Here is a 27,162-nt window from a genome sequence, read left to right on the forward strand (position 1 = left end):
TTTTATCATTACTGCTTTGAAATGCATTACTGTCAGCAGCTATCTTCCCACTGAAGATTCTTGTAGCCATTCTTAACAGAGCAATATAAGTGAACAATGCTTGAGGCCAAAAGATTCTGATGACCTTATCAAATTAAGGAGCTGAATTTTTTGTACTTCCTGTGGCATATTGGTTCTGTAAAGAATTTATATAGTGCTCTACAAAATTCTGATGTGAAGTGAGTGTTAGCTGCCATTGTTACAGTGGCTTCAGTGGAACTAATTTTTAAGGGAATTAGATGATAGTACTATGCTGAAAAAAATACCATGTATAAGTCAGTTCTACATGCCTCAGATACGCATCATTCTCCTTCAAAAACTGTAACTGTGCTTTATATTCTGTTATATTTCATGTAATCATAGGGAAATGGCAGGCAAGAAGAAAGAAATCCAGCTTCAGGTATAAATCTTAATTACTTGAATGATTCTAGAGATAAATAGAATTTTTTACCTTTTAAGATATTAAAATGTCAACTCATTTTATTTCAGGTCACAGTAACCAATCAAAGCCAATGGGATGAAATGTTACTAACAAAAGGTGTATTAGGTATTAGCTATTATTATTTTCCTGTTAATCTCAAATGGTGACATGTACTGTACGCATTAAGTTTTATTGTTGTGATCGTCTCCTCTAAGACACTCTTCACTGTTGTAATCTGGTAAATAAATAACAAGTGCTGTGGCTCTTCTCTGAGTACAAAATTGTGAAAACCTGCATAAGGCCTGTGCACGGAATGAGAAACATGTTTTGCATGTTTAGTCTGCTGTAGTGACAGGCCTGGTGTGAGAATTTGGGAGTAGTGAGTGGCACAGTCTCCTCATCAGGGCTGTTTGGTCCTGTCTCCAGGTATAGTCAACTGAGAATAGTGGTCACAACAATTTGAATACAGCTATGGTATGTGAAGACTTGGACACATCTTTTATGTGTTGACAGAACTTGGGATTTTTTGTGGAACCACTCCACAATCTCTATGCCACACTTGTAGCTACATCTGTGATTACCATGATTTGTAAACGTTACTGTTATCAAGGAGTTCTTGGTAAAATAGTTCCTGTAAACTCATTTCAGGTGGTCCCAACTTAAACGAACACAACTCTACTATTTGCAATGGCCATTTTGAATTATTAGAGAATTAAGTGATCTAATTATGTGTAAAATAATGAAACATTTGCAGTATCCCTCTACTTGTATTTACAACACAGCTTCTCATACTTGTCATAAATCATACAACCTATGATAGATGCTTGTCATACTTCTATAATAAATACTACTGCAATGTTATTTGTTAAATGACATATTAATACATTTATAAATACATCTATTGTGTTTGGGGAACAAAAACATGTCTTACTATCTATGATAAATAGATATTTGTCACAATTTACGTTAGCTAGTATTTTATCCACTTTTATACCCTGATGCTTAGAAAATACCATTCCAGTATGGTATTCTGTATGGGAGGGAAGATGCCACTGCTGTGATTGTTCCCTAAAATCTTATGCAGACTGAATTAGTATTATACAGATATGCTTAGCAGTTCTCAATCACCGTTCTTGAAAGTGCATGTTCTACAGCGTGCATTTCCTCCACGGTTTTCCGTTCAGTGAGGCACTCTTTTTTTTGTCATTAGCACCATCTCCAGTGTCTCATAGGAATGGTATTTGGGTAGAGGGAACAAATGTGTAATGGTATCATTTGTGCAGAGTAGCAGTAATAGGAAAGAAATGGTCTGTATGGCCTCAGGGAGATAGAAGTGTAAAATAAAGATTCAGAGAAGAAGAAAAACCAGGAGTGAAAATAGGAAAAGTACAATAAAAAGGAAAAGGAGTGTAGTAGAGAAGTGTTGTCTGGATTCGTCATCTCTAATAGTATCACAAAATAGGTTACTGATGCTGAAAGTAATTGAAATAAATTGAATGATGTATTTGTTGGCTCAGAGAGGACTAAAAGATGCATAATAATGCCTTTCCAGGACTATTCTTAATATATTCCATTCATATGTGTTTCATTTTAAAAGTTCCATGTCAGCTGTGTCTAATTACAAACTATTATATTCTAGTAATAGATGTATATCAAGCTTGGTGTGGTCCTTGCAAAGCTGTGGTGAATTTATTCAGAAGACTGAAGAATGAATTTGGTGAAGATGATCTATTGCATTTTGCAGTGGTAAGGATGGAAATTCTGAATGAAACTTCAATTATATTTTATTTCAAATGTATCTTTTTATCTATCTGCAATACCGAGCTTTCATTTTACTGTCATTATAGCTATTAGGTCATTATAATTTTGGCTTGGTTGCCTTTCTTCTGCATATCTCCTTATGAGAGTTCATTTAGAGGTAGATTAAAAATTGTAATAAATAAACTTCATATTTCTTGATGGGGATTGCAGAAACTTTTGAAAACCAGGCTGTATGTTTCTTTAATATTAAGGCTGTACATATTATCACATTTAAATTTTTACAGCCCAGAAAATATTTTTACAATTTTTTTTCCAAATATTTCTTTGTATTTCATTTTTAAAGGAGCAAAAGTTATTTGAAAAATAAATGATTTCAAAATTATAATAATAAAAATGTTCCACTACACTAGAAGGATTAAATTGGAGGTATATATTATATTTGAAGTAGATACTTCTGTTTCACAGACTTGGTTCCTCCCAGATATTGATCAAACTTATTTTTTCTCATTTTATTGAAAAATGTCCATTGTTTCATCAAAGTATTCTTGAATTTGTGCAGAATGTATATATAAATGTGTCATAAATATATAGAGAAGCAAACAGTTGTATTCAGAGGTGATCTCAATGCTTTTATACAGTTGACTGTGTATTACAAAGAGTGGATTGTTTCTTTTGACAAGACTACATGGACTACTTCCTCCTTTATAATCAAACATTTTTAGCATAACTTATATGGAAAAACAAGATTATATATTTGTAATGTGATTAACTTCTGTGAAATGAAGGGAATCCAATCCCATATTACAAAACCAGTTCTTCCTTAACCACCAGCAAGTGCCAAAAGGACTGCTATCTGTACGCAAGAATGTGTTTGACTATGTTAGACCACAGTATTTAAGACTGTAGTTTCCTGTTTAGCAAAAAGCTTTTTATTTTTTTATATATACATACTTACTTTCATAGCTACGTATGTGTATGTAATTTCCTTCATCTAACTACAGGCAGAGGCTGACAGCATTGCGACTCTGCAACCATTTAGGAATAAATGTGAACCTGTGTTCCTCTTTTGTGTTGTGAGTATATAACATCACTTGCTATTAATGTATTGTGTATTTTTGCATTAATTTTACAAGCTTTTATGAAGCTATGTAAATTGTATTTTTAAGTTTTACAGTACATAGGATTGTATCATCAGACATTGTTTAGCTGTGGCTGTTGTTTTCCACAGCCTAAATCTGTGGTTCTCCAACACATTTTTGTTGTGGCTGGATGTACAGCCACAGCAGATTTGTGGTAGCCACAGTTCTGGTAGTTAGTGAGAAATTAGAGTAAGTTTTTTCCAGTGTTGCCTCACATAAAATTCCGAGTGTCTACATGCAACTACTCTGAAATCATTATTTTGTGTACACTTTCCCTCAGAGAAAAAGAGTTTACATATCCTACCATTTCATTTTTTTTAAGATAAGCAAATAAAATTGCATTTTTCACACTCGGCAATTGTAACAGTAAATCACCTATTTATTATATCTCATTGATGGATACAGAGAGATTATGTTCTTAAGACTGTACTTTAGAAGGCTGTTATCTTTGTAGGCATTGTTCTTTCTTTAGCTTAGAAGTGTTGAATTCCAGCAATTAGAGGCCAAGAACAAAGATACTTTAAGTAGACTTTCAGGTTTGAATATGAATGCTGCGAAGTCATATTAATAGTATCTTTGATCACCAGTGCTTAGTTTCATGATGGTACTTCTGTATTTGGTGGAGCAGGCACTGCACAGTGCAGACAGTAGTAAAGAAAGAATGGAGAAAGAGAGGACCAGAACTAGGGGACAAGGAAATCAGTGGTGGTGTGGCAATTTCGTCTGGTAGTGTTCTGAACTGAAAAGATGTCAAACTCCATGTTACAGAAATTAAGAGCTGGTATATTCTGTATTTGTATTTACTTCTGACTGTACTATTAATGTTGAAGCTAGAAATAGATATAAAAATCAGGTAGAAAAAGAAGAAAGGAAATAAAAGCAAGAAAGGTTCACTCTGAAACAGCAGAGGTGGTGGTAGCTTTGGTTTTAACTTTAGTGGGCAGAGAAAGTGATTCTATTAGTGGAAAAATTGCAAAAATAGCATATTCTAAAACTCAAATGTATAAACTAAATGAGTAGGGGCTACTGAGACTCTTAATTTTCTCTTCTACAGAATGGAAAAATAATTGCAATAGTAAGAGGTGCTAATGCTCCTCTTATAAGTAAGAAGATAACAGAGCTAGTAGAAGAAGAGAGGAAAATTGTGGCTGGAGAGAAAGAACGTCCTGAGGTATTCACAAAATAGATATTTAAATATATATGAGTATTTTTATTACAGTTTTTTTTCTCAATGCCTGTGTGGTGGTTTCTCTAATATAATGTTTACTTTTTTAATAGTTGTTTTCGTCACAGTAAAGTGAAATATATGAACATTTTCTAATAGAAATTACCATTAAATGATACTTCATGCTGATTTTTTCGAAAGCTTGAAAAATTTACAGATTAGTCTATTAATGCAAGAAATGGAGGGATGGTTTGCTAACAAAATGCTGCTAGCATATAAATCCATTTCAGTCATTATCTTGTTATCTTCTAGCACTGATTACTTTTTCCTGTATATTTTAGTAAGAATTTACGTACCAAACAAATGGAGACATGGGAAATAGTCATGCCTCATTGCTTGTTTTCATTGAAATGGAGATCAAAGAACTCCATTTTAAGCAGAAAAGAAATTTTTAACAAACTACAGCTCAATTAAGGATAATCAGGCAAGCTTAAGGTTTGCCTTAAAACTACTGGCTTTCCTGCATAGTAAATGTATGATTACATTAAGTTAAAATTGTTATAAAAATTTTGGAGCTGAGTTTGGTGACTTGAAACAAATGTTTTTTCACAATATTGGCAGCAATCCTGTTTGTTAAAAAGCCCACTCGATTTTTTGAGATTAAATATAATGGTGGGTGGCTAGCTATATTATTTTTATAGTTTATGTTTGTCAAAAAAATAGGATAGAAATACTTGCAATCTAGAGTATCTTTGGTGTGGGGGGTTTTCATATTATGTGCATAAAAATGACTTTTTCATTTTTTGTATGTAATTGTTAATGGAAATGATGACAAACCCAGGTACATATTGACTACTAACAAGAAGGTAATCTTGGTCTTATACACCTACCCAAGACCATAAATTTTTTTGCTTAAAAAAGGAAAAGTACTAAAATATCCAACAAAAATAACATTTTTATGCCAGTGAGATTTTTCATATTTTTCTCTGAATTCCACATCTTCAATAGATCAATAGCTAAATATCTACAGCTGAGGAGGAAACTTGAAAGAAATAAATAATAGATGTTTCTAAGTCATGTCTGTATTACATTCGATATATAGAATGAGAAATAGAGTAAATTTATTAAATGCATTCAAGTTTCCTAAGTACTGGGATAGTACTTTGTCACAGTTTTGACAGATATTCAAATCTGTGGCTAAGTCTACATACTTACATACTATATGTATACATACACACTATACAAATATCGAGAAGAAAAAGGGGAAAATGAAAAATTTCCTAAAATTATTTTTAAGTCCTTTTGCAGTCTTCATATCTCACTAGAAAAGTCTTGGCTTGGTTTTACTGTAAGGTAGATAATCTTAAATAGGATAATCAGTCTTTTTTCTTACTATGCTGTATGATTTCTTCTAGGGTGGTAAGGCTTTAACCATCATTTTAAAAAGCACATAGGCCACATGTGCTTTTTAAGTGTTTAAGAGTTTAAAGTGTTTAAAATTACTGTCTTTGGAAAGTACCACATAGACCCATTCAGTGTAACTTCCATCTCTTATTTCTGAAAATCATATTCTTTATTCTCTTTTATAACTGGGAATCAAAACTGAGAGGAAGCAAAGTATGACAAAGTGGGGAAATTCTGTAGAGCAGTTTTAAAGTGTAGCATTTTTGATGTCTCAGCAAATGCATTATTTCCATAAAATCTGCAACAACTCAGGAGCAGGAAGAGCAGGCATCTTAAATCTGTGGGTAGATATTTTCTTTCTTACCAAGCTCAGATTGCATGGAGATTTTCAGAAGAGGGACAGGAAAAAAAGAGGAGAAAATTTCTTTCCCAGTATTACTCAGCAGGCCTGTAATGGCCTAGTACTATATCTTACTAATCCCTATGAGTAAGAAGCCCAGCAAAGGGGGCAAGAGACCTGCATGGGTGAGCAAGGAGCTCCTGGCCAAATTCAGATAGAAGAAGAAAATGCACAGAATGTGGAAGAGGGGACAGACTACTTGGGAGGATTACAGGAATGCAGTCAGTGTGTAGAGATGCAGCAAGGAAGGCTAAGGCCCAGCTGGAATTGAGTTTGGCAAGGGATGTTAAGGACAACAGGAAGGGCTTCTTCAGATACATCAGCAGCAAGAGGAGGACTAGGGAAAATGTGGGCCCACTGCTGAATAGGGCGGGGGCCCTGGTGACAAAGGATACAGAGAAGGCAGAATTACTGAATGACTTCTTTGCTTCAGTCTTCACTGCTAAGGGCAGCCCCAATGAATCCCAGAGCCTGGATGTGAGGGAGAAAGTCTGGAGGAAGGAAGACTTTCCTTTGGTTGAGGAGGATAGGATTAGAGACCTTTTGGGCAGGCTAGACATCCACAAATCCATGGCCCTGATGGGATGCTCCCACGGGTACTGAGGGAGCTGGCGGATGTTGTTGCCAGGCTGTTCTCCATCACCTTTGAAAGGTCCTGGAGAACTGGAGAGGTGCCTGAGGACTGGAAGAAAGCCAATATCACTGCAGTCTTCAAAAAGGGCAAGAAGGAGGACCCATGCAACTATAGGCCCGTCAGCCTCACCTCCATCCCTGGGAAGGTGATGGAACAGCTCATTCTGGATGTCATCTCCAGGCATATGGAGGAAAAGAAGGTGATCAGGAGTAGTCAGCATGGATTCACCAAGGGGAAATCCTGCTTAACCAATCTGATAGCCTTCTACCATGGAATGACTGGCTGGGCAGATGAGGGGAGGGCAGTGGACGTTGTGTACCTTGACTTCAGCAAGGCTTTTGACCCTGTCTCCCACAACATCCACCTAGAGAAGCTCAGGAAGTGTGGGTTAGACGAGTGGACAGTGAGGTGGATTGAGAACTGGCTGAAAGGCAGAGCTCAGAGAGTTGTGATCTGTGGCATGGAGTCCAGCTGGAGGCCTGTGGCTAGTGGAGTTCCCCCAGGGCTCAGTACTGGGTCCCATCCTGTTCAACTTCTTCATGAGTGACCTGGATGAGGGGATGGAGTGCATCCTCGGCAAGTTTGCTGATGATACCGAGCTGGGAGGAGTGGCTGACACACCAGAGGGCTGTGCTGCCATTCAGAGAGACCTGGACAGGCTGGAGAGTTGGGCAGAGAGGAACCTCCTGAGGTTCAACAAGGGCAAGTGCAGAGTCCTGCACCTAGGGAAAAACAACCCTAGGCACCAGTGCAAGCTGGAAGTTGACCTTCTGGAGAGCAGCTCTGCAGAGAAGGACCTGGGAGTGCTGGTGGATGACAAGTTGACCATGAGCCAGCAATGTGCCCTTGTGGCCAGAAAGGCCAGTGGTATCCTTGGGTGCTTTAGGAAGAGTGTTGCCAGCAGGTGGAGGGAGGTGATCCTGCCCCTCTACTCAGCCCTGGGGAGGCCTCATCTCAAGTACTGCATCCAGTTCTGGGCTCCCCAGTACAAGAGAGACATGGAGCTACTGGAGAGAGTCCAGCATAGGACTACGAAGATGATCAGAGGTCTGGAGCATCTGTCCTATGAGGAAGGGCTGCGAGAGCTGGGCCTGTTTAGCCTGGGGAAGAGAAGACTGAGGGGGGATCTTATCAGTGTGTACAAGTACCTGAAGGGAGGGTGTCAAGGAGACGGAGACAAACTCTTTTCAGTTGTCTCATGTGACAGGACAAGAGGCATTGGGCAAAAACTGAAGCACAGGAAGTTCTACCTGAATGTGAGGAGGAATTTCTTCACTGTGAGAGTGACAGAGCACTGGACCAGGTTGTCCAGAGAGGTTGTGGACAGTCCTTCTCCTATCTCCTATCTCCTTCTCTGGAGATATCCAAGGCCCGCCTGGATGCAGCCCTCTCTAACATGCTGTAGGTGACCCCACTGAGCAGGGGGGTTGGACTAGATGATCTCCAGAGGTCCCTTCCAACCTTAGTGATTCAATGATTCTATATCAGAAATACTCTCTGCTTCTTTGTTAACTTAATAGTGGTGGTGTACTTACTGGTGTTCTTATATTTGCAATTACTTTAGGTAGAAGAACTTGTTTTCCTAGAAGAGAAATCATCAGAAGATGCTATTAAGGAGACTGTACTTGAGGGTAAATATATATGATTTATTTTAACAATGTTAAAGGAAAGAAAAAGAACAAACGTCTTTTCAGTTACTGGATTAAGAATTGTTCATGTCCAGCTCCAATAGACATTCTGTTGATTCAGTTAATAACTTGGTAGGTTGAGGGAATCAAACTGAGGGGAAGATTTTTTTTTTTCTCCTGTAAGCAATTAATGTATTGGACTACCCAATGTACTGGACTAGTGTTTTTAACAGCCTTTGGGGCCCTTTAGAATTCAGGTATTCTTATGAGTCTTTTGCTGTGTTCCAGGGAATTTTCCTGTATAAACTAGTGACTGAACCTCCTACACAGCTCCTGCTTTACTTTTGTTGAAGCAATGTTTGTCAGCCTTTGGATGTCCTGTGGAGGGGAGGGGGGGCAGGGGGAACTGTCATGCGCCTGACTTCAACTTTTATCTATCTTTTTCTTATAAAGCCTCTGAGACCTAGTAATTATGTGATAAATCCTTCAGCAATTGCATGCAGACTTCTCGCTAAACTATAAAATCTGAATGTGCCACAAAATCTAAATGTGCTACAAAATCACAGAGCAGAGTTTTCATCTTGAATGACCTCTACATACGTCCTGCTGGATTAGAGAATCCTTAAGAAACCATAATACACTAACACTTTGTAATGATATATTCCTTACCACATTTAGGTGCCTTTGAATGTTGTCTGTTATTGGAAACAAGTAGTAGTGTTTACATTAGAGCTAATAATACATGCTTTTTAAGTGTCTTGAGATTTGGTTGAACTACTTTCTAACACTTAACTGCCATTTTGCAAAGATGTGTACTTTACAGATATTGTAATAGTATGTCTGTGACTGGGAACACCTCTTGTTTTAAATGTTAGATTGTGTTAGCAAGCATGTGTTACTTCAAAAACTTTCTTGTAAATGATTTCGAGATCCACCAAACTAAGGAAAAAAATGTATTTACTGTTATAAGAAATGTCTATATTACTGGAAATCTCTAATATTCATACAGAATTTCACTTAGTGATTTTTTTCCTTAAAAATATTAATTCCTTTCACATTTCCATTCCTGTACAAAGAGGGCTTCCTCAAGAAAGCATCATCTTAAATTGTGACTTTTCTACCACATCTATCTGTGTATGAACAATTTCTCCACTGTATGACCCAAAACACCAGTGATTCACCAGGAACTTAGTTAGATTCCAGGGATAGCCAAGGAGTGTTCTGCTCTCCAAGACATGCTCTAAGTGCTTGAGTCACTTATGTTTTTGAACCACTGTTAGGCCACCTCAGTATTAAAATGGAGAAGTGTTTAGAGTTTAGAGAAACCCACTTACAAGTAACAGAACATGTAGTTGAGTACTTATTTCAATAAATATATTCAACAACACAATTTTCTTTTTTTTTTCCTTTTCCAACAGAAGGAGTCAGATATTCTGTTGCAATTATAAAACCTGATGCTGTCTTAGAGGGACGTGTTGAAGAAATTAAACGGAAGGTGACAAAACTTGATTCTTGCATCCTGTTTAGTTAAGTGACATAGTAACATGGAAAGTGAAACAGATCCTAATTAGACTTTGTAACAAGACCTGTAAATGCTTTTCTACTAAATGTGACAAAAGCAAGTAGGTTTTGACCTAAAATAATGTTTTAACTTAATGAAATAATGTCAGATTGACACCATTTCTTTAACATTTTATGTCACTATGTGAGGTATAGCATTGATTTGTATCATAGAGATTCCTGACATACGAAATTTACATACAGAAAACTCTCTTTTCCTCATCATACTGTAGTGGAGATGAGAACTAGAAACTCTAGTTTAATGTGAAGTTAATTCATTCAGCTGTAAAGGGTATCTTTTCTGACTAACTACCTTTAAGAATTCTAGGCACACAAAAATTGACTAACCAGTTCTTTGAGGAGTAGCATGTTTTGTGTATTTATGTTTGTATGTGTGCACATGCATATGATTTAATGTATGTTTGTAGATGGAGCAGGTAATCCACCTGTGCTGATAAAGTGCAGAGACTGTGCACTAATAACAATCTCGGTGCACAGAAGGATTCAGCATTTGTTTAAGCCATTACGCAGTGAAAGAGAAATCATACCTGCTTTCAGAATATAATGCTATAATAATGCTCATTACAGTTATAGAAATTTCTCACTATTCCTGATAAAGAAAAAGATCTCAGAATGCTATCTATCAAGATAAAATTATGCTGATCTTAAAAAAGCTTTATGACAAGATCAATGACCTATGCAGAAAAGAAAATCTGAGTGTTATGTAGCTTGTTTCCACAATTACTCTATCCTGACCAGAAGAAAAGGAGGTCTAGTAAAGGTGAAAAAAAACAGGCAATGCTTGAAAGGAATTTTAATGGAGCTGAGCAGCTACTAGCTGGCCCTGTCTTTTCCCTGCCTTATGAAGAGAGTGCCTATACTGTTTCCACACTCTGCCTTGTCAAGGCAACCTGGAAATTGTCAGTAGTGTAAGAACGGAAGAGAACTGGTAAGCATATTAATGTTGTCACATGATCAGTACTGGGGTTGGATAGTACCTTTGTGACTCAGAAATCAGTATAGGATGTAAATTGCATGTCACTGAACTGTGAATTTTGATATAGGTCATGTAAGTGTGCATCTCTTTTACATACTTCAGTTATATTAGTACACTGCATTTAAAACAGATAATCATAAAATGGATTTTAGTTTAGTTTATTTTCTATTTTTAAAGTTTATCAGCTTTATAATGGTGGGCAAGTAGTTTATCCTAATACAAAAATTGTTGATAATTATACATTTATATGACTACTATGATTATGATACAGTTTATAATATTTTTAGAAATGGCTGCCTGTTAATCACTCACAAGAACTGTAAAAAAAATAATAATTCAGTGGTAAAAAATAGGATTATTCACCACTGAATTGCTGCATATATTGGACTGCACTGTATTTTTTCAAAACTTTTTAGTTTAGTGGGCATTGTAATCCTGAATTCAGTGAAGTGCTTTGAAAAGCAGGAAAGCTAAAAAGCTTTAGTTTAGACAAAAGAAAGAGTTAATAAATTTTGAAATATTTCAGATCATCTCAAGTTTAAAGATGATAACCAAAATGCAGTCAGTCTTTAGATTTATTGTAATGTGCACTTTTGTATATATCTTTTTCAAATGCTACTGAATAATAACTGAACAATTGCAGATTACAGATGCAGGCTTCAACATTGCAGCAGCAGAAGAAAAACTGCTAACTGAAGAACAAATCAGAGTGTTCTATGCTCGGAATGTAGAACAGGTAGAAACAAACAAAAATAGGAGCAGATAAAAAAAACCCATAGTTTGGCTTTAGGCCTTTCTAAATCTCTAGCTCATAAATTTTTAACATGTTGAAGAACTGAATTAATGGAGCTTCAGTACATAGGAAAATACTTTTTTTAATAACTGACTCTTATAAAAATTCTATACAGATATAGGGTGGCAGCGTTCTGATGTTTCAATTAAATGCTAAGAGATTTTATTAGTTCTTTCTGATAACAGTGTCTATGACCCTTAGTCATTGCCCTAAACAGACTCAGTTAGCTGAAATCTAGAAAAAAATAAAATCTATACCATCCATTTGGCGGTATGTATGTATTTTGACATGCACTCTTCTGACCAGGAAATGGGTGATATTTCTTGCCTTCTCCTCCCCTCCTCTTCCCCTCCCTGCCCTTCCCTAGTATTGGGGAAAAAGAGAAAGCTTCTTCAATTAATTTTATTTTTCTGGACATATTCTGTGTTAGAGGAAAATAGATTTCTAAGGACAAAGTCTGAAGAACTGATGAAATAGCATTGGTTACCATTAAGTGTCAGTGGTCTAGTAAACTGCCAGCCTCCTACTGTCAAATGTTTTGGAGGTATGCTAGCCAAAGTGAACTCCACAGAAAGATCTAAAACAGAAAAACATCTCTTAGAAGATATAAATATATTTTCCTCTTTAAGATCTGCATACTGTGGATAGAAGCTGCAGAGAATTTGATATTAGTAGCTCCCTACTAATAGACCAATGGAATGGTGCAAGGAAAGGGGAGACAATGTAAACAAGAAGCTGGGAAAATGTTGCTATGGCATTCCAAGTGAGAATGAGACAGGACGGTACTTATTGAAGCTAGAGGGGAAACAAGTGATAGTAAGTGTCAGATGGTGGCATTATGATACAGAAAGGAAGAAATGGGGAGATCTTGTGAGGAATCATGAAGAGTTTGATTCTGACAGTGCTGAATCTGAAGATATTTCGTTCATAAGGAGCTGCCAAAGGCAAAGCTGAGATCATAGTTTGGACAGACAGAGACAGTTCAGAAATAGAGGTAAATCTGTAAATCATCTTCATGGAAATGGCAGCCAAATTTTAGATTAGTTAAGAAAGAAGTGGGAGGAACAAAGACAGGAAATAGCATGCAATGTTTGATATGCTGCAGCACTACTCTGCTGCAGTAAATCCTAGCGAACAGTAGGATAGGGAGAAAAAGAAAACTACTATGAAATATGAAAAGCAGCCCAGAGGGACCTGTGAATGTTGAGAAACCAGATATTTGTCATTGTTTAAGTGTAAATTTAAGCTGAAATATGTTTAAGTTGCCCTTGTAATGCTTTGTGTAGAATATGGATGTCTTTGTGTTCAGTGAGCAAAATTCTTCCTAATTTAATACCAGATAAACCTGTTGAAGGTCCTGAGGCTCCCTATTACAACAGAACAGAATCTCAAGGAAGCAGACCTTCACAGATGCAACTGAAAGCAGAAATAGTTTGTTTTTAACTGTGAAACTATCTATTTCTATCCAAAGAGACATCTATTTCTTCTAAAGTGAGCCAGTGTATTTTTTAAGCCACAACATTTTAGATACTCACTTTATGCATTGTACTAAATGTTTTCTTTTTGCATTTGTACAATTTCTTTTGAATGTCTTCATCTTGTGAAATGGGTTTAGTGGATGCATAGGTATGATGCAAAATGAAAGAGAAAAGCAATGAAATGAAAACAGTACATGTGAATATTTTATCCTCATGTTATTAAAGGAAAAATAAGTCATATACAATCAGATGAGAATGTCTGATAAAGAAAAAAATTTAGTCATATACTTAAAGAGGACAGAAGATTTTGAGGAAATTTGCAATACTGAAGAAAAATATAACATACAAGGAAAAAAAGATTAAAAGCTAACTACAATCTGTAAAGTTATTTTCCAATGAAAATATCCATTCATAGGGTTGCAGGCTGAAACTGAAGGAGTGAAAGGAACACAGCAAAGAAAATGAGGAAAGTGCCTACAAGTAACTTGCAAATATCTAAATGTTCTATATTTGCAGCCAGTTAAATATTTACTTTCAAAAATTACATGTAGAACTGTTTGTTACCGTTTGTTTAATCACACTATATATAGTGGTCCAGGCAATGCACTTGATCTCCGCTAGTTTCCAGATCATTTTCTTTACTTGCAATTTGTACTTTAACCTGGCAGAACATGCTTGCTGAATGTAGTTCTATGACTTCATTTGTCTCAATTAATTGCATTTGAGAAATTTATAATGCTGTTGTGTCAAAGGACAGATAAAAAGACAGTCTAAACAATCATATCAATTAGGAATTTAAACAATTTCACAAGGTTGTGTAACATATGTAAATGCCATTATAGAACAGGAATTATGAGTTGCTTAGCAATGGATGGTCTCCCTTCAGATGATAAAGTCAATTCTTGCAATTCATAGCAGAAAAAATATGTTTTTTAGCCTGATTTTGATGATTTTGTTCAATTCATGATGAGTGGACCGTGCCACATTTTGGTAATTGCCAAAAAAGAATCAGCCGAAGCTATTCCTCACTGGAAGGAGCTAAGTGAATCAAGTGAAAATGAGCCTGATGAGCTGGAGTCTGAAAAGCCAGATAGGTAACTAATAACTAAAATGATGTATATGTATTTCAGTTACAGTATTCAGAACTAAACTAGATACAAAGCCAATGTTGCCAGACTGATGTGCCTGTATATACAGATTCCAGGGAGTAGGCAGAGTCCTGTACCTGGTCTTTCACAGAACCATCATTAGAGATGCAATCCTGGGACCTGAGGGAACATAAAAGCTCCATGATTCCTATGCAAAGATAAAAAGCAAAGAGCATTGATCTCTTACTGTTTTTGAAATGGCCTTGAATATATTATCAGCCAAATGGGAACAGTGGTAAGCTTCCAAGTTGATATAGTCCATGCAATTCCACTTCGCACTAACTCATTGAGACAAAGACTAAGACAAAATGACTACATACACTGCCTATAAAGGATTGAATTCTTGTCCATGTTTACTCCTATGCCTACTGGGACATTGTAGGTGTAGTCCAAAAGTGGCTGGGGGACATCTGAAGCATGCAGTGCTCCCTAGAACCACTCTGTAAAAGCCAGCAAACAAGTGGGATATTGGCCAGACCACTAGCTTTATTTTACCAAGATACATAAAAACATTGTAAGGATTTGGTGTTTACAACCATGGTATCATGAAGTGCCTGTTTTTGTCTTATGCCAAGGATTTAATTGAGAATTTTAGAGAGTATTAGTTGTATACAATGCATCAGACAATAAAGGGAGTACTCACAAAAATACGAATATTGGATTGAGTTGTGTATTTAGGCCAGAAATTTACTGAAAGCAACATGAATTTAAATACTTTGTTCCAAAGAGAATCTGTTGTCATAATACATACTTCTTGTCAATGGCTGCTGTATCCCTTGTGCTTGAATTTAGTATGACCCAGGAATATATTTGCCTTAAATGGCTAAGAATGGCTGCATTTACATAACTAAACAAACCTGAGAATTACAGATATGTCACAATGAAAAGGATCTCTGCTAGAGAAAAATCTGCAGTGTTACCATTTTCAGGATCGTGCTTTACATAAATGAAGCACAATCCTTTTATTGATCTTTCATTATACACTACACTTGTCAATAATAATTTTGTCTAGTGAAACATGGACTATTTTGAAGAAGCTAGAAATGCTGTAGGACTGAGACTTCTCTTGTGTAGAACTAACTTGTGAGAGGATAAATAATTGTCTCAGTAATATTACTTCAGTAGTGAATAATAGTTCAGTAAAAATAAGAATTTGGTATTCTGTTTTTAGGTTTCACTAAAATGAATGCAGAGGCTTAAATACTGGATTACTTTGTATCTTGTTAGGTTGGATGGAAACTTGGAAACTGAGGGTCTGTTAAATGTATGTGATGTACAAGACAGTATAGAAGATGCCAGCAGGCAACTTGCCTTCTTTTTCCCGAATTTTGATAAAAAGAAAACAGGCCCAAATGTTGAAAGAACTTTGGCCTTAATTAGACCTTTACTCTTAAAGGAAAGACGACGTAAGTGTAATAACTATATTTTCCATCTAAAATATATAAAAACCTCATATTTTGCATTTTAAAAATTCTCACAGTACTAACAAAAAATTGTTAGGTTATATTGTCTGTCCACTGGAAGTTGACAGTAATCTTTATCGATTAAAAAAGAACTTACATGGTTAATCTGATATATTTAGAATTTAAGTCTCAACACTATTTTGCTTCTTCGGTTGATTCTTCAAAATATCTTTGGATTGTATATTTGGATGGAATATTTATAGAAGACCTCTCAGAGAAGCTAACGTTTCCAAAATGTACTAAATGGGATCATATTTCCTGCTATAATGAAGTAGCTGATAATATTCTTGAATGGCAGGCCCAAGACATATCAATGACAAAAGTGGTTTGTCCCAGGATATTTTATGCTGCACAAGACAGTTCTGCACAAGGGTAGGTTTATACAGATTAGGTTTTTACAAATCAGAAATAATCTAACTCTATAGTATGAAGCTCTATCCAAGCTAGTTTCCTTTGCTTCTCTGGCATATATTTGCATTTCTTCCTGGATTCTGGCTAGCTCCTTTTATTTCTAGCTTAATAATCTCTGCACTGACAGTAGTGTATAGTATAATCTATACACAGAGGTCAGGAAGACAACAGTTTTGACCTTTTCTTGTCTATTTCTGTTCTTATTTGCTGTCTAGTTACCTTGTTTAGGAGAACAGTTTTGCAGTGTGTATGTGGGGAATTATTCTGTCATTTTGACTTGTGCCAAATACTGCTGATTTATACATACAGTTTTGTGAGACTTAGTCAAATTAATATCCGCCTATTCAAAATCCTTAGCCCTTCTTCTAGTGATTAAAACGCATATTATATTTCTCAGTCAGTTATTCATACTAAGATTTCTCAAGTGAGAGAAAGAAAAGTGATGCTTGGCAGTAACTGTTTCTTAAGAATATTAAGATAATAAATGCAGACCTGTCCTCCTGCTTTTCTGGTCTATTTTGGATCCTTCTTATGACAACAGGTGGAACTCAGTAGAAGATGTTCTCCTTCTGTAGCTTCATTGATCAATTACATAATATTAACAGCTGCATTACTATCATGCAGCTCAGCTGAGACATTGAGTAGTACCCATTGCAGTTGATAGGATTTCAAAAAGGAACCATCATGGTTATAAATAACTTAGGTGCATGTTTCTAGATACCTTCTTCTGGAAGTTAGGTATGCCCTTCAGATGTGGATAATTTCTCATGCTCTAGCATTGAACAGCTATTCTGCTTTTGGTTACATAGTCTGGCATTCTTCGATAACATTACTTGAGGCAACACGAATATTTACAGGAAATAGCTGCTCATTCCAGTTTTCTGCCATCTGTGTACTCTAGTGTATGAGCACCTCCACTCTTTCTCCCCATAAGATTTCTCACACACTAGGTAGCTCCAGCATGGATCAACAATCTAATTTTTGTTGTTAGAATGAGTGACATCACCCAAAACTGATACATGTACTATTTTAGCTATTTTTTCTGTCCATCTGTCTTGAAAGCATTGGCTTTCTGAATGTCCAGGCAACTACTGAAGCGCTCTAGCAGTTGCTTTGAGTGAGTTTTTTGTTCTTCAGTTAACAAATTAATCGAAAATTAATTAAACGTTGCAATTGGAAAGTAAATGTCATTTCTTTGGTGTGAAAATTAATGAATGGCAATTCAGCATTGTTTCAATATTTGAAACAGATTCTATTATGCAAAGAATAATGGATGCTGGCTTCAAAATAGCAATGCAGAAAGAAATAGTCCTATCTGAAGAACAAGCACGTCAATTTTACAAGGAGCATGAAAATGAAGACTACTTCCCAGCACTTGTAGAGCAAATGACTAGGTATGTTGATTGAAAAACAAGAGTGTGGAACTATAAATTGAAACAGGTTTCTCACAGTAAATAATTAACCTGAAGAATATACAGCTACAAGGCACAGTTGAATCTGAGAGTTTAGCAGAACTCAAAACAAGATCACAACAGCAGGTTAGATAGTTCCCAAGTATAGTAGATACTAATTTTAAAAAATCTGGTTTATGTAGGTGCTCCATACCTCTATAGAATGTTGAAGTCAGTAGCCAGATCCATTGATTTGAGTGAAAACAGCTGAACATCTGATAGGCTGGATTTAGTTTGTCTGCAAGAGGGTTCTGTGGCTCCTACCCAGGCTGTGTTCTGGGTTTCCTTGGAGCTGAAGAAAAATCCTTATTTGGATAGTGTCTTCATATGAAGTAAAGACTTAGCTGGACAAATACAAAAACTGAGAAGCTGAGCAACATTCTTAAGTCTAATAATAAATTCTTGCTGTTGTGGTAGCATTCAGTAACTTTGAAAATTAAATTCACTAGTAAGCCCTATAATGTTGTATCAGACTCTAGCTGTTTAAATGAGGATTGGCTTCAAATTCCCCATTTCCTAGGGTATGTTTTCCTGGACTGCACAGAATTTAATAAAATTTCTGTTACAAATTACAGTGAATTTAAGATTTGTTCTGATATTTTTAATGCCAGTTTTCACATTTTACAGTGGTCCAACTCTTGCACTTGCTCTAACACGAGAAAATGCTATAGAACGCTGGAGAGAGTTACTAGGCCCAAAAACTATTGACGAGTCTGAGGAAAAAAAGCCAGCCAGGTAATACTTAAAATAGTAAACTATCATTCATAACTTAAAGCTGATTTTTACCTTATTCAACTCAATGAATTCCACATTGCAACTTGTGTAACTATAGTGCCATCTTCTGGAACCAGATAAATATTTCTGCAGCTTATTAAGCTTTTCTTGGATTAAATGTTGTATTTCACACAGGAACTGTAGCATATTTTGAGAAATAATGCGTAGTAAAGTGAAAAGTTTAAAAAAGCAAGTTTGGGAGGCTTTAAAGAGAAGGAAGATTGCTAAATTAGAGAGAAATCTTTGACTGCTAGAAGCACATACAGCAGGAAAAATCCATCTATATTATTTTATAATCCTGCTCTGCCAGCCACTCATGGAAACAAGTTATTTGGCTATTAAATGGAACCTTTGTGACCTTGGATGGCAGTTTTTAGGCTTTGTGATCTACAGAAGCATGCTACTCATTTTATGTGTGCAAAAAAATTGGTAAAATATTGTTCCTATTGTCTGTTATCTTGAAATGGCACCATTATTTATTAGAACAGATGCCTATGGCCTCTTAGTTTAGTGAAGAATCTTCACTAGTAGACTATTTTCTGTGTATTTAAGTTTCTCCTACGTATTTTATAAATGAACAAGTTAGTTACCTGCTTATAGTATTGTTCTAAGAAACTGCTGTGGCATCATAAATAGCTCAACTAGAAGAGTGTTAGGTTAGACTAAAGATCTAAAGGTCCCTGGTTCAAGCTCAGGCTTCAGCAAGGGGGGATCCTTGTTGCTGCAACCTTGTCTAACATGCTCTAGGTGACCCTGTTTGAGTAGGAGTTTGGACTAGATGATCTCCAGAGGTCCCTTCCAACCTTACCAATTGTATGATTCTATGATCGTCTTACCTGTTGTTGGTAGACCTACTATTGCACTAAGCAAGAACTGATGTTATCTTGGAGCTATAACAAGATGACAGTTGGGAGGGAAGGCATTCATATTTCAGGTTATCAATAAAAAAGGTAACTGCTTTTCCTGTAGGCAGTGAAGGGTTTTACTCCTACAGAAAGGTAATTGAGTTCTTAAGTCCCCAGATCATCATTAATTTATATTCACTGGATTAAGGCTTGTCATACATAGTTAAAGCTCAAGATGGCTATTCCATTGAATAATTTTGCTGTTTTAATGACTGTTAGTTTACGCGCAGAGTATGCAGTAGACAGCACGCCTCTTGATCAGCTACATGGTAGTTCTTCACCTGGTGATGCTCAGAAGGAATTACAGTTCTTCTTCCCTCAGGAACACACTTTGGCGTTAATTAAACCTGCTGCTGTTAAGGAACATAAAGGTAAATCCAGAAAGTATGGGCTATCCCTACAGACCTAATTTCTACAAAATATTAACAATGTACAGTTTGCAGTAAGTCATGTCAGCTGTATTCATCTTTCTAAATGCTTTTTCCATGCAGAGAAATGCTTTTATGGGGGCTTGCATAATTCATATAGATGTCTGAAATGTGACATTTCTATTACTCCTTTCCATTACTAAATTAGCCTATAGTTCTTTTTTCACCAAAAATAAAAAACTGGGTGTTCTTAGCTAAGTTAAACTGTTTAAAAACCAGGTACTTGTCCAGACCAGTCATCTAACATTCTTCTAATTGAAAGCAGAGAGAGGCCTTCCAGAGTCATCCCAATGATAGCAGACAGCTATCTTTATTGACTCAGAAGGTACCATTACTAAATTAGATGTATATCCATCCTTGGTTTAACTCACTGTCAGACAAAGAGGAGGAAAGGTCAAAGAAAAGAATGTTACAGAAAATTTGGAGTCTTACCTCAAGATTTTTGCTGTCTCTGTTTTTACTTTTCTACCCAGAGCCTCCTGGCATTCTTCTTTTATATCCTAACAATTTCAGGAGTCTTTCTGATGTTAATTCATTATTGGCTTTTGAGAGTCTTTCTTCCCCTCTTGTAACAATCCAGATCAATCTACCAGGCCAATCAATGTGTATATTCCATATGTGAGAAATGATAATGAATGCTACTGGTATAACTGATAATAATTTAGATTTGTTACCTGTATAGAAAGAGATTAGTCCAATATCAATGGTTTACTTTATCTTGGAGGAATACTGAAGTGTTCTTCATATTGTCCGTGATTGTCTAGTATTGTAAGTAGAATTCTAATGGTCAATAGTGAATTTACCAAAAAGCAGATAGAGTATTTTCTGATTTTTTTTTTTACATTTTTTTGTACCTAAAATAGAATAATTGTTTAAATCAAATAATGTGTTTTCTTGTTTTTTCCCATAGATGACATTATGAAAAAAGTTAAAGATGCTGGATTTACTATCTCAAAGATTAAAGAAGCAGCTTTAACTCATGAAATGGCTGCACAGTTTTATAAAGACCATGAAGGAAAACCCTTTTTTGAACCGTTAGTGACTTGTATGACTTCGTAAGTATCTAGTTATGCAGTACAGAAGTGTGCAAGTGCACATCATAACTTTGAATTTACAGAGCAAGCAAACATGCTACACCCAAAGTAGACTAAAGATTTTACATTCTGTCACTCTTTCAGGCACAGTTAGTGGATTCTTCAAATTAGTATGATTATCTTTGAGGTTGGAGTGCCCCCCCTCCCCTTTTACAAGGAAGATTTGCAGTTCTTTCCAAACTTATAGATAGTGACTCTTATTTTGAATTTGTTCCCCAAAAGATGGAGTTCTTACTATTATTTTGGATTTGTTCCATTGCTGATGGAATCCTTGATCTTTCCACAGAGGGGAGTTATTTTCCTCCTAATATGTGTAGTATAGCTGTTGATAAAACACCATTTGTTGCCTTGCTTTAGAAATTAATGGATGAGAGAGTCTTTGTAGGAAAAGAAGTCAGAATAAGTGATCATCATCATCTTTTGGGCTTTCAGATACAAGTATTAGTAGATTTATATTGTCTCTGGAACACTCTGGAAATAAGTATTAAAATTTAAAAAGTATAACTAAATTCAGATATCATAATGCACATGTGTTTACCATAACCCTTCACAGCACCCCTTGAAGCCAAAGGTAAACTTGCATCTCAGAATTGTGGAAGAATTTTCCTGTCTTGATTCTACAGGGGCCCATCGGTGATAATGGTTTTAACAAAGGAAAATGCTGTGGAAGAATGGAGGCAATTAATGGGTCCAACTGATCCAGAAATAGCAAAAGTGATATCTCCTGAATCAATTCGAGCTCAGTTCGCACAAGATATTTTGTCCAATGCTGTTCATGGATCATCTAATAAGGAGCATGCACTGAAGAGTATTGAATGTGTATTTGGAGAGATTGATTTAGATTAAAAATAATACGTAATCTCTGAAAAATAATATTCAAGTTATAAATTTGTCTATCCAATCTGCTATATTTAAGGCTATGTATATACACGTTTTCCTTCATACTTCATCCATTTTTGTTATCAGTTGATCACCATGTAGCAAAGAATATCATTGTAACAACTGATATATCTGCTAGAAGTCTATTATCGGTAGTGATTGCTATACATACACATATTGCATATTTTTTTTCTTTTAACATCTTACAAGCTTGTACCTTTCCAATAGTTCCAAATGTCTGAGGTATTCTGTAGTATAAATACATAAAGAACAGGGTCAAGGAAGAAAGGTCATTAAAACAGTATTAATGCCATATCCACTGTGATGTGGATGCAGTCCTCCAGGCAGTCTATAGAGAAAAGATGCTGAACGACAGTAAAGATACTATTACCACATTGGCAGGGAGCAGTGCCAGAAGGCAGAATAAGCAAGGAGCTGATAGGGACCCCAGCATGGGCCATGACCTCACCACCGGGAACACAGTCCCACAGCACCTGAGCAGGGTGAGCAGAACTAGGTGCTGGTAACAGGGTCTATCAACAGCCCCAGACAAAGCAAGCAATGAACCAGGTCCAGAGTCCATCCAGAGGGATTCAGTCGGAAACAACAGGCAGTAGAAACAAACATTCCTACAACATAGCTCAAACAAGGATTAAGGCCAGGTCTGAGCTTAAACAGGGCTCTGGGGCCCATGTGAATAGAGTGGGTTGCTGGTGAGGCTGCCAAGGGCTATTAAGGCTTGCTGGTTCCCTCAGGGTCCTGATTAACATTGCCATTGTTTGCTTATGCTTCCTGTAAACATCTTCTAATGATTACTGTCACAAATAGGATAATAAACAAGATGATTCTCTCCAATCCAGTTAGTCAATCCAGATATATCACATGAAGCAAAATATAAAGACAGCTTTTATATATGGCTGTTCTTGAAATACACATCCTTGCCAAACTGGTGAATTTGTATCCTGTCTCAGTCTACTTTGGCTGGCTTTCATGAAGAACACAGCTGTGCTTCTAATAGCTGATAAATTCTCATTTTTGCTGTTCAAAACTGTTGAAGGTTGTGATAGCAAAGATGGCATACAATTAATGAAGTTTATACTGCGGCATGATTAGAAGTACAAAGGCCAAAAGGAATAGTCTTCACACTTTTCTTACAATTTCTATTGTATTTAATGTGACCAGCTATTTTAAAGAGCTTCCTGAAAAATACTTCTGTTGTGATGGGGCATTTGTTATTATAGGCATTACTCTAGCAAAAATTGGACTGAACGTTTTACTGGTGGTGCATTTTCACCTACAGCTGTTTTAGTGCAATAAACTCTACTTGAGGCTAGGCTGTAGGAAGTTTTGATTAGTGTAGAATTTATGTCACCTCAGTGAGCTGATTTCTGAGAAGCATAGTTCAGAATTGCTTTATGTTCTTTGGCTTGGCTTTTACTTCAAAACCCAATTAAAACTGTTCTTCCTGGCATTATTTCAGCACTCTGGGTCTTTTGGGTGCTGGCATGCAGTGCTTTAAACCAGGAGGCAGTCTTAGAAAAGGCCTGAATTCAGCAATTTAGATGCATCAGTTTAGCTCATTTCCCAAGATCTTTACTAGAGTTACTGGCTTCTCTACCATGGGACAAATAAAATGTTGAAGTTTTTTGACAGGACCAGAAATGCTGAAATGACAGAATATGTCTATGTCTTAATAAGTATTCAAGAAGCGTCTGATGGAAATTCACAACCAAATAGTGAATATTTCATGGATATCATATACAGGCTTTGAATACTGTGGAATATTTACTGCACCAGCCTTAGATATTTCAGTCAATGCTTGCTGTACATTAGTTGTGCCTGGTTAACTGTGATATAATTTTTCATACTCTTATTACTTATTTAGCCATGATTCTTTATATTCCGTTACATCGCATCAAACCTTGCAATTCAGAGGTACCTAAGCTGTCATGAAAATTAAAATTCAGCATTTTTACTGTTAGGTTTTAACTGTTAGCTACTGAAGGATTAAGTATTTGGGTTTATATATACATATGTATCACTTGTGATCCTTGTTCTGTGCTTGGTTAAAGTGATTCAGTAGATTACTTTGAAACATTATGCATAGAATCTGTGATAGGTTTTCTTCATGTTGCCTGAATATGCAAACCTCAACTGGAATGTGGGAACATGTAATTTATTAATGTTTATTTGTTTCTCCTAAATATCTTCTTGATCTCAATGTCTCTTGGCAGCTTTGGAAAGAAGTAATTTAAGGGTTACATTTCAAACCAATAAAAATAACTGTTTTAGGCAGCTAGTGGAGATATTCAGATGCATGAAGGCTGTTTCTCTTCCAGATACAAACTTTGTAGGAATATCAAAACATCATACATTCAAAAACATAGCAATTGAAATACTATCAGTGTTTTAACAGATTACTTTGTCGTGTTAAAAATTTAACTCAGCATATAGATATTGTACACATAATCTCTGCTGCCATCCATGAGTCTTTAAATTTTATATTACTGTGAACTTGACATGGTTAGGGTTTGAGCAGTTGTGATCAGATGGGCAGATATTTGCTTTTGTAGAGTTAGGAGGAATGACTTCTGACATAAACTCTAGCAATTGTGAGTCTCACAGGTGAAAATCTTCTTGCAATTACATTTATACAGCTCCTTCACCTACAAATCATACGGAAAGTTTGACTATGACTTTTTATCTTGTATCTAAATGTCAGACTGAAAGAGAATGTGACCTTCATGACCGTTTGTCTGGAAAATATCTTGTGATTCTGTGTCAAATTTGACGATGAAGAGATGTGACTAAAATTCTTCCAGTACTAAGAAAAGATGACATGATTATTCCTCTGATTTTTATCCCAGCAGGAGATAAACAGATCCACAGAGTGTGTTTATTTGTATGATAGACCACATATTTCCTTGTTTAGGAACTTCAACGAAATCATAATTTGATATTAGCACTGTATTGAAGATCTGTTTCTGGTTAGAAAGATAAACAAGCTGGTTTTAAATCTCAAAATACTGTATAAGAAGAATTAATAATAAGGGAACTGGAGAGATTTTTCCCGACTAAGAAGAGCAGATCAGTCAGCCTGTGGTTGTGTACTGCTGCATTGTGTTTTCTTTGCTCTCAGTGGTGGATGAAGTATGCACATAGGTCAAACCTTACAAGTATCTATTCACTTTATCCTCAATTCATTGTGTGTAAATGACTGATTTTCTGATTATCGTGCTCAGAGGAGAGAGCTCTTGAGTATCTATGAAGAAAGTTTTCATCATATTGTAACCAGAAAAAAATGAAAATATCAAAATTGTTTTTCTGTTTTGGGGACCTCTTGATCGTTCTGACATATCTGTTTGCCTTCTGTCCATAACAGAGACTGTTGACATATTTAGGGTACCTTTAGGTTTTAGTCTTAGTATTCTCATCCAGAAAGAAAAAAACAAAAAATCCTTCCTCCCAAATGCTTTTCTTTGTGTTTTTTGCCGTACTGTTTTATCCACAAGCCTTTTGGCAATCATAATGGGAGCCAATCTGATACTGATAGAAAGATTACCTGGAACCCTTTGAATTTATGGCCTATCTAACAAATTTCAAAATCCTGTTTGACCTTCCAACAAATCTGACATTTAATTTCAGAGATGTTACAGTGTTAGCAGTTGAAATTAGTATGTCCACAGAGCTTTACTAGGTCTAGTTAAAAGTTACATACCTTCACAGAGATTACATCTTCATTTGTATGCCCTTGCAAGTTATTGGTTTCACTACAAACGGAAACATAATTTCTAATATTTGTTGACTGGTATTGATGGATTTATATTTATCTGCAAAATTATTCAGAGCAGATAACATTGACCAGAAAAATCTAGTTAAGGAAAATTTCAGATTTGTATTTACATTCAACTGCTAAGCAAAACCAGTAAGTGTATGTCACTTGTGCATAATTGGAGTAAATATTTTTTCAGGTTTCATTGATTTGGAATTCAGATTACAAGGACAGATAAAATAATTTAAGAGCTGTTTGAGTATTTTGGACTGGAAAAAGTCTTCTTTCTGTTTGTACGGGAAGTATTTCTCGATTATATGCGATGACTGGACAAAAGTAACAAAATTACAGAGCTGAATTGAATTAAACTGACCGGGTCATTCAGGTTCTGTTGCAGGGAGGTTATGGGGATTTTTATGTGTTTCATAAAAGAGTTCTAATTTGCATTTACAGTGAGCTGCTAAAATGGTGCCAATTATTCGCAATTAAGAGTAAATATTTTTTCAGGTTTCATTCTTTTGGAATTGAGGTTAGAACATTAAGTGAAAATATTCAATGGCAGTTCTTACTAAACTGGGTACGTGTGTGTGGGAGGTAGTAAGGGACTCACTGGAAATATCTGTTCAATATTCCAGACCATTTTTTATTCTATATAAAAAAAAGCCAGGCTCCTCAGTAAGAAGTCAGCTGTACCACTAAAAAGACATCTGACCCTTTCAATTTTGGCCGGTTAATCTTTCAGCTGTGAAAAGATACAAAATTACTTTTGTCCAGCAACAGGTTGTTTGTTCAGTCTGATAAACCCAGGTTTCCTGGTGCCAGTCCTGGGGTGCGTTACCATTGTAGTTACTGCTGTTTCTGGGCTTGGCCATGGACGTGCACAAGGAGAGGGGCAAGTCTGACTTTTTGCCCGATGGAGGGGAGTAGCAGCGGTGGGAGAGTCCTGTGGGCAGGCAGAGGGATACACTCATCTGCTGGAACAGCCCTGCCTGCTCCAGCAGCTGTTGCTTACCTCAAGGGAAGGGCAGCAGGCTGGAGGGCTACCTTCTGGATTCGGCTGGCAGTTGATGCTGCAATCAGTTAGTAACTGTGAGAGACTTTCCAAATGGAGTGAGTTATATTAGTAGTAAATTGTGTTTACTCATGGCTTCATAAAAAAGTAGAAAAAATAAAATTGAGAAAATATACTGTCTTACTAGTTCATTCCCCCTGTCTGCATGTTTATTCTTTATATTATGGTATCCCTTGCTGTTTGTTCTATTGCCTTTCCTTCTTCAGTGTTTTTACTGTATCAAAATGAAAGCTAGCATAAAACATATATGAAAAATGCCAAGGAACTGGTAAACACTGGAACTGGTGCATCAAAGTTTATTCCAATGAAATGGAATGGTGAGTGAAATGATAACTTACAGAAGAAA

The 27,162-nt window shown here is 36.2% G+C and overlaps 1 protein-coding gene across 1 annotated transcript; it reads left to right on the plus strand.

Moving 5' to 3' along the window:
• The first annotated feature begins 406 nt into the window (after positions 1–406).
• NME8 (NME/NM23 family member 8) lies at positions 407–21,939 on the plus strand. Its single transcript, XM_062567909.1, has 15 exons — positions 407–439; positions 529–586; positions 2,100–2,206; positions 3,223–3,294; positions 4,415–4,531; positions 8,528–8,594; positions 10,010–10,086; positions 11,792–11,884; positions 14,356–14,513; positions 15,795–15,973; positions 17,691–17,835; positions 18,520–18,627; positions 19,791–19,942; positions 20,910–21,054; positions 21,717–21,939. The coding sequence occupies exons 1-15, from the start codon at positions 407–409 to the stop codon at positions 21,937–21,939; spliced, it is 1,734 nt and encodes a 577-aa protein (XP_062423893.1).
• Positions 21,940–27,162: the final 5,223 nt, after the last annotated feature.

Source organism: Rhea pennata, chromosome 2, assembly GCF_028389875.1.
Source record: "Rhea pennata isolate bPtePen1 chromosome 2, bPtePen1.pri, whole genome shotgun sequence".
Taxonomy (NCBI): domain Eukaryota; kingdom Metazoa; phylum Chordata; class Aves; order Rheiformes; family Rheidae; genus Rhea; species Rhea pennata.

Coding starts and splice junctions, on each gene's coding strand:
- NME8 (XM_062567909.1), top strand. CDS start 407: ATGGCAGGCAAGAAGAAAGAAATCCAGCTTCAG. Junction 4,532..8,527: donor GAGAGAAAGAACGTCCTGAG/GTATTCACAAAA, acceptor CAATTACTTTAG/GTAGAAGAACTTGTTTTCCT. Junction 21,055..21,716: donor TTAGTGACTTGTATGACTTC/GTAAGTATCTAG, acceptor TTGATTCTACAG/GGGCCCATCGGTGATAATGG.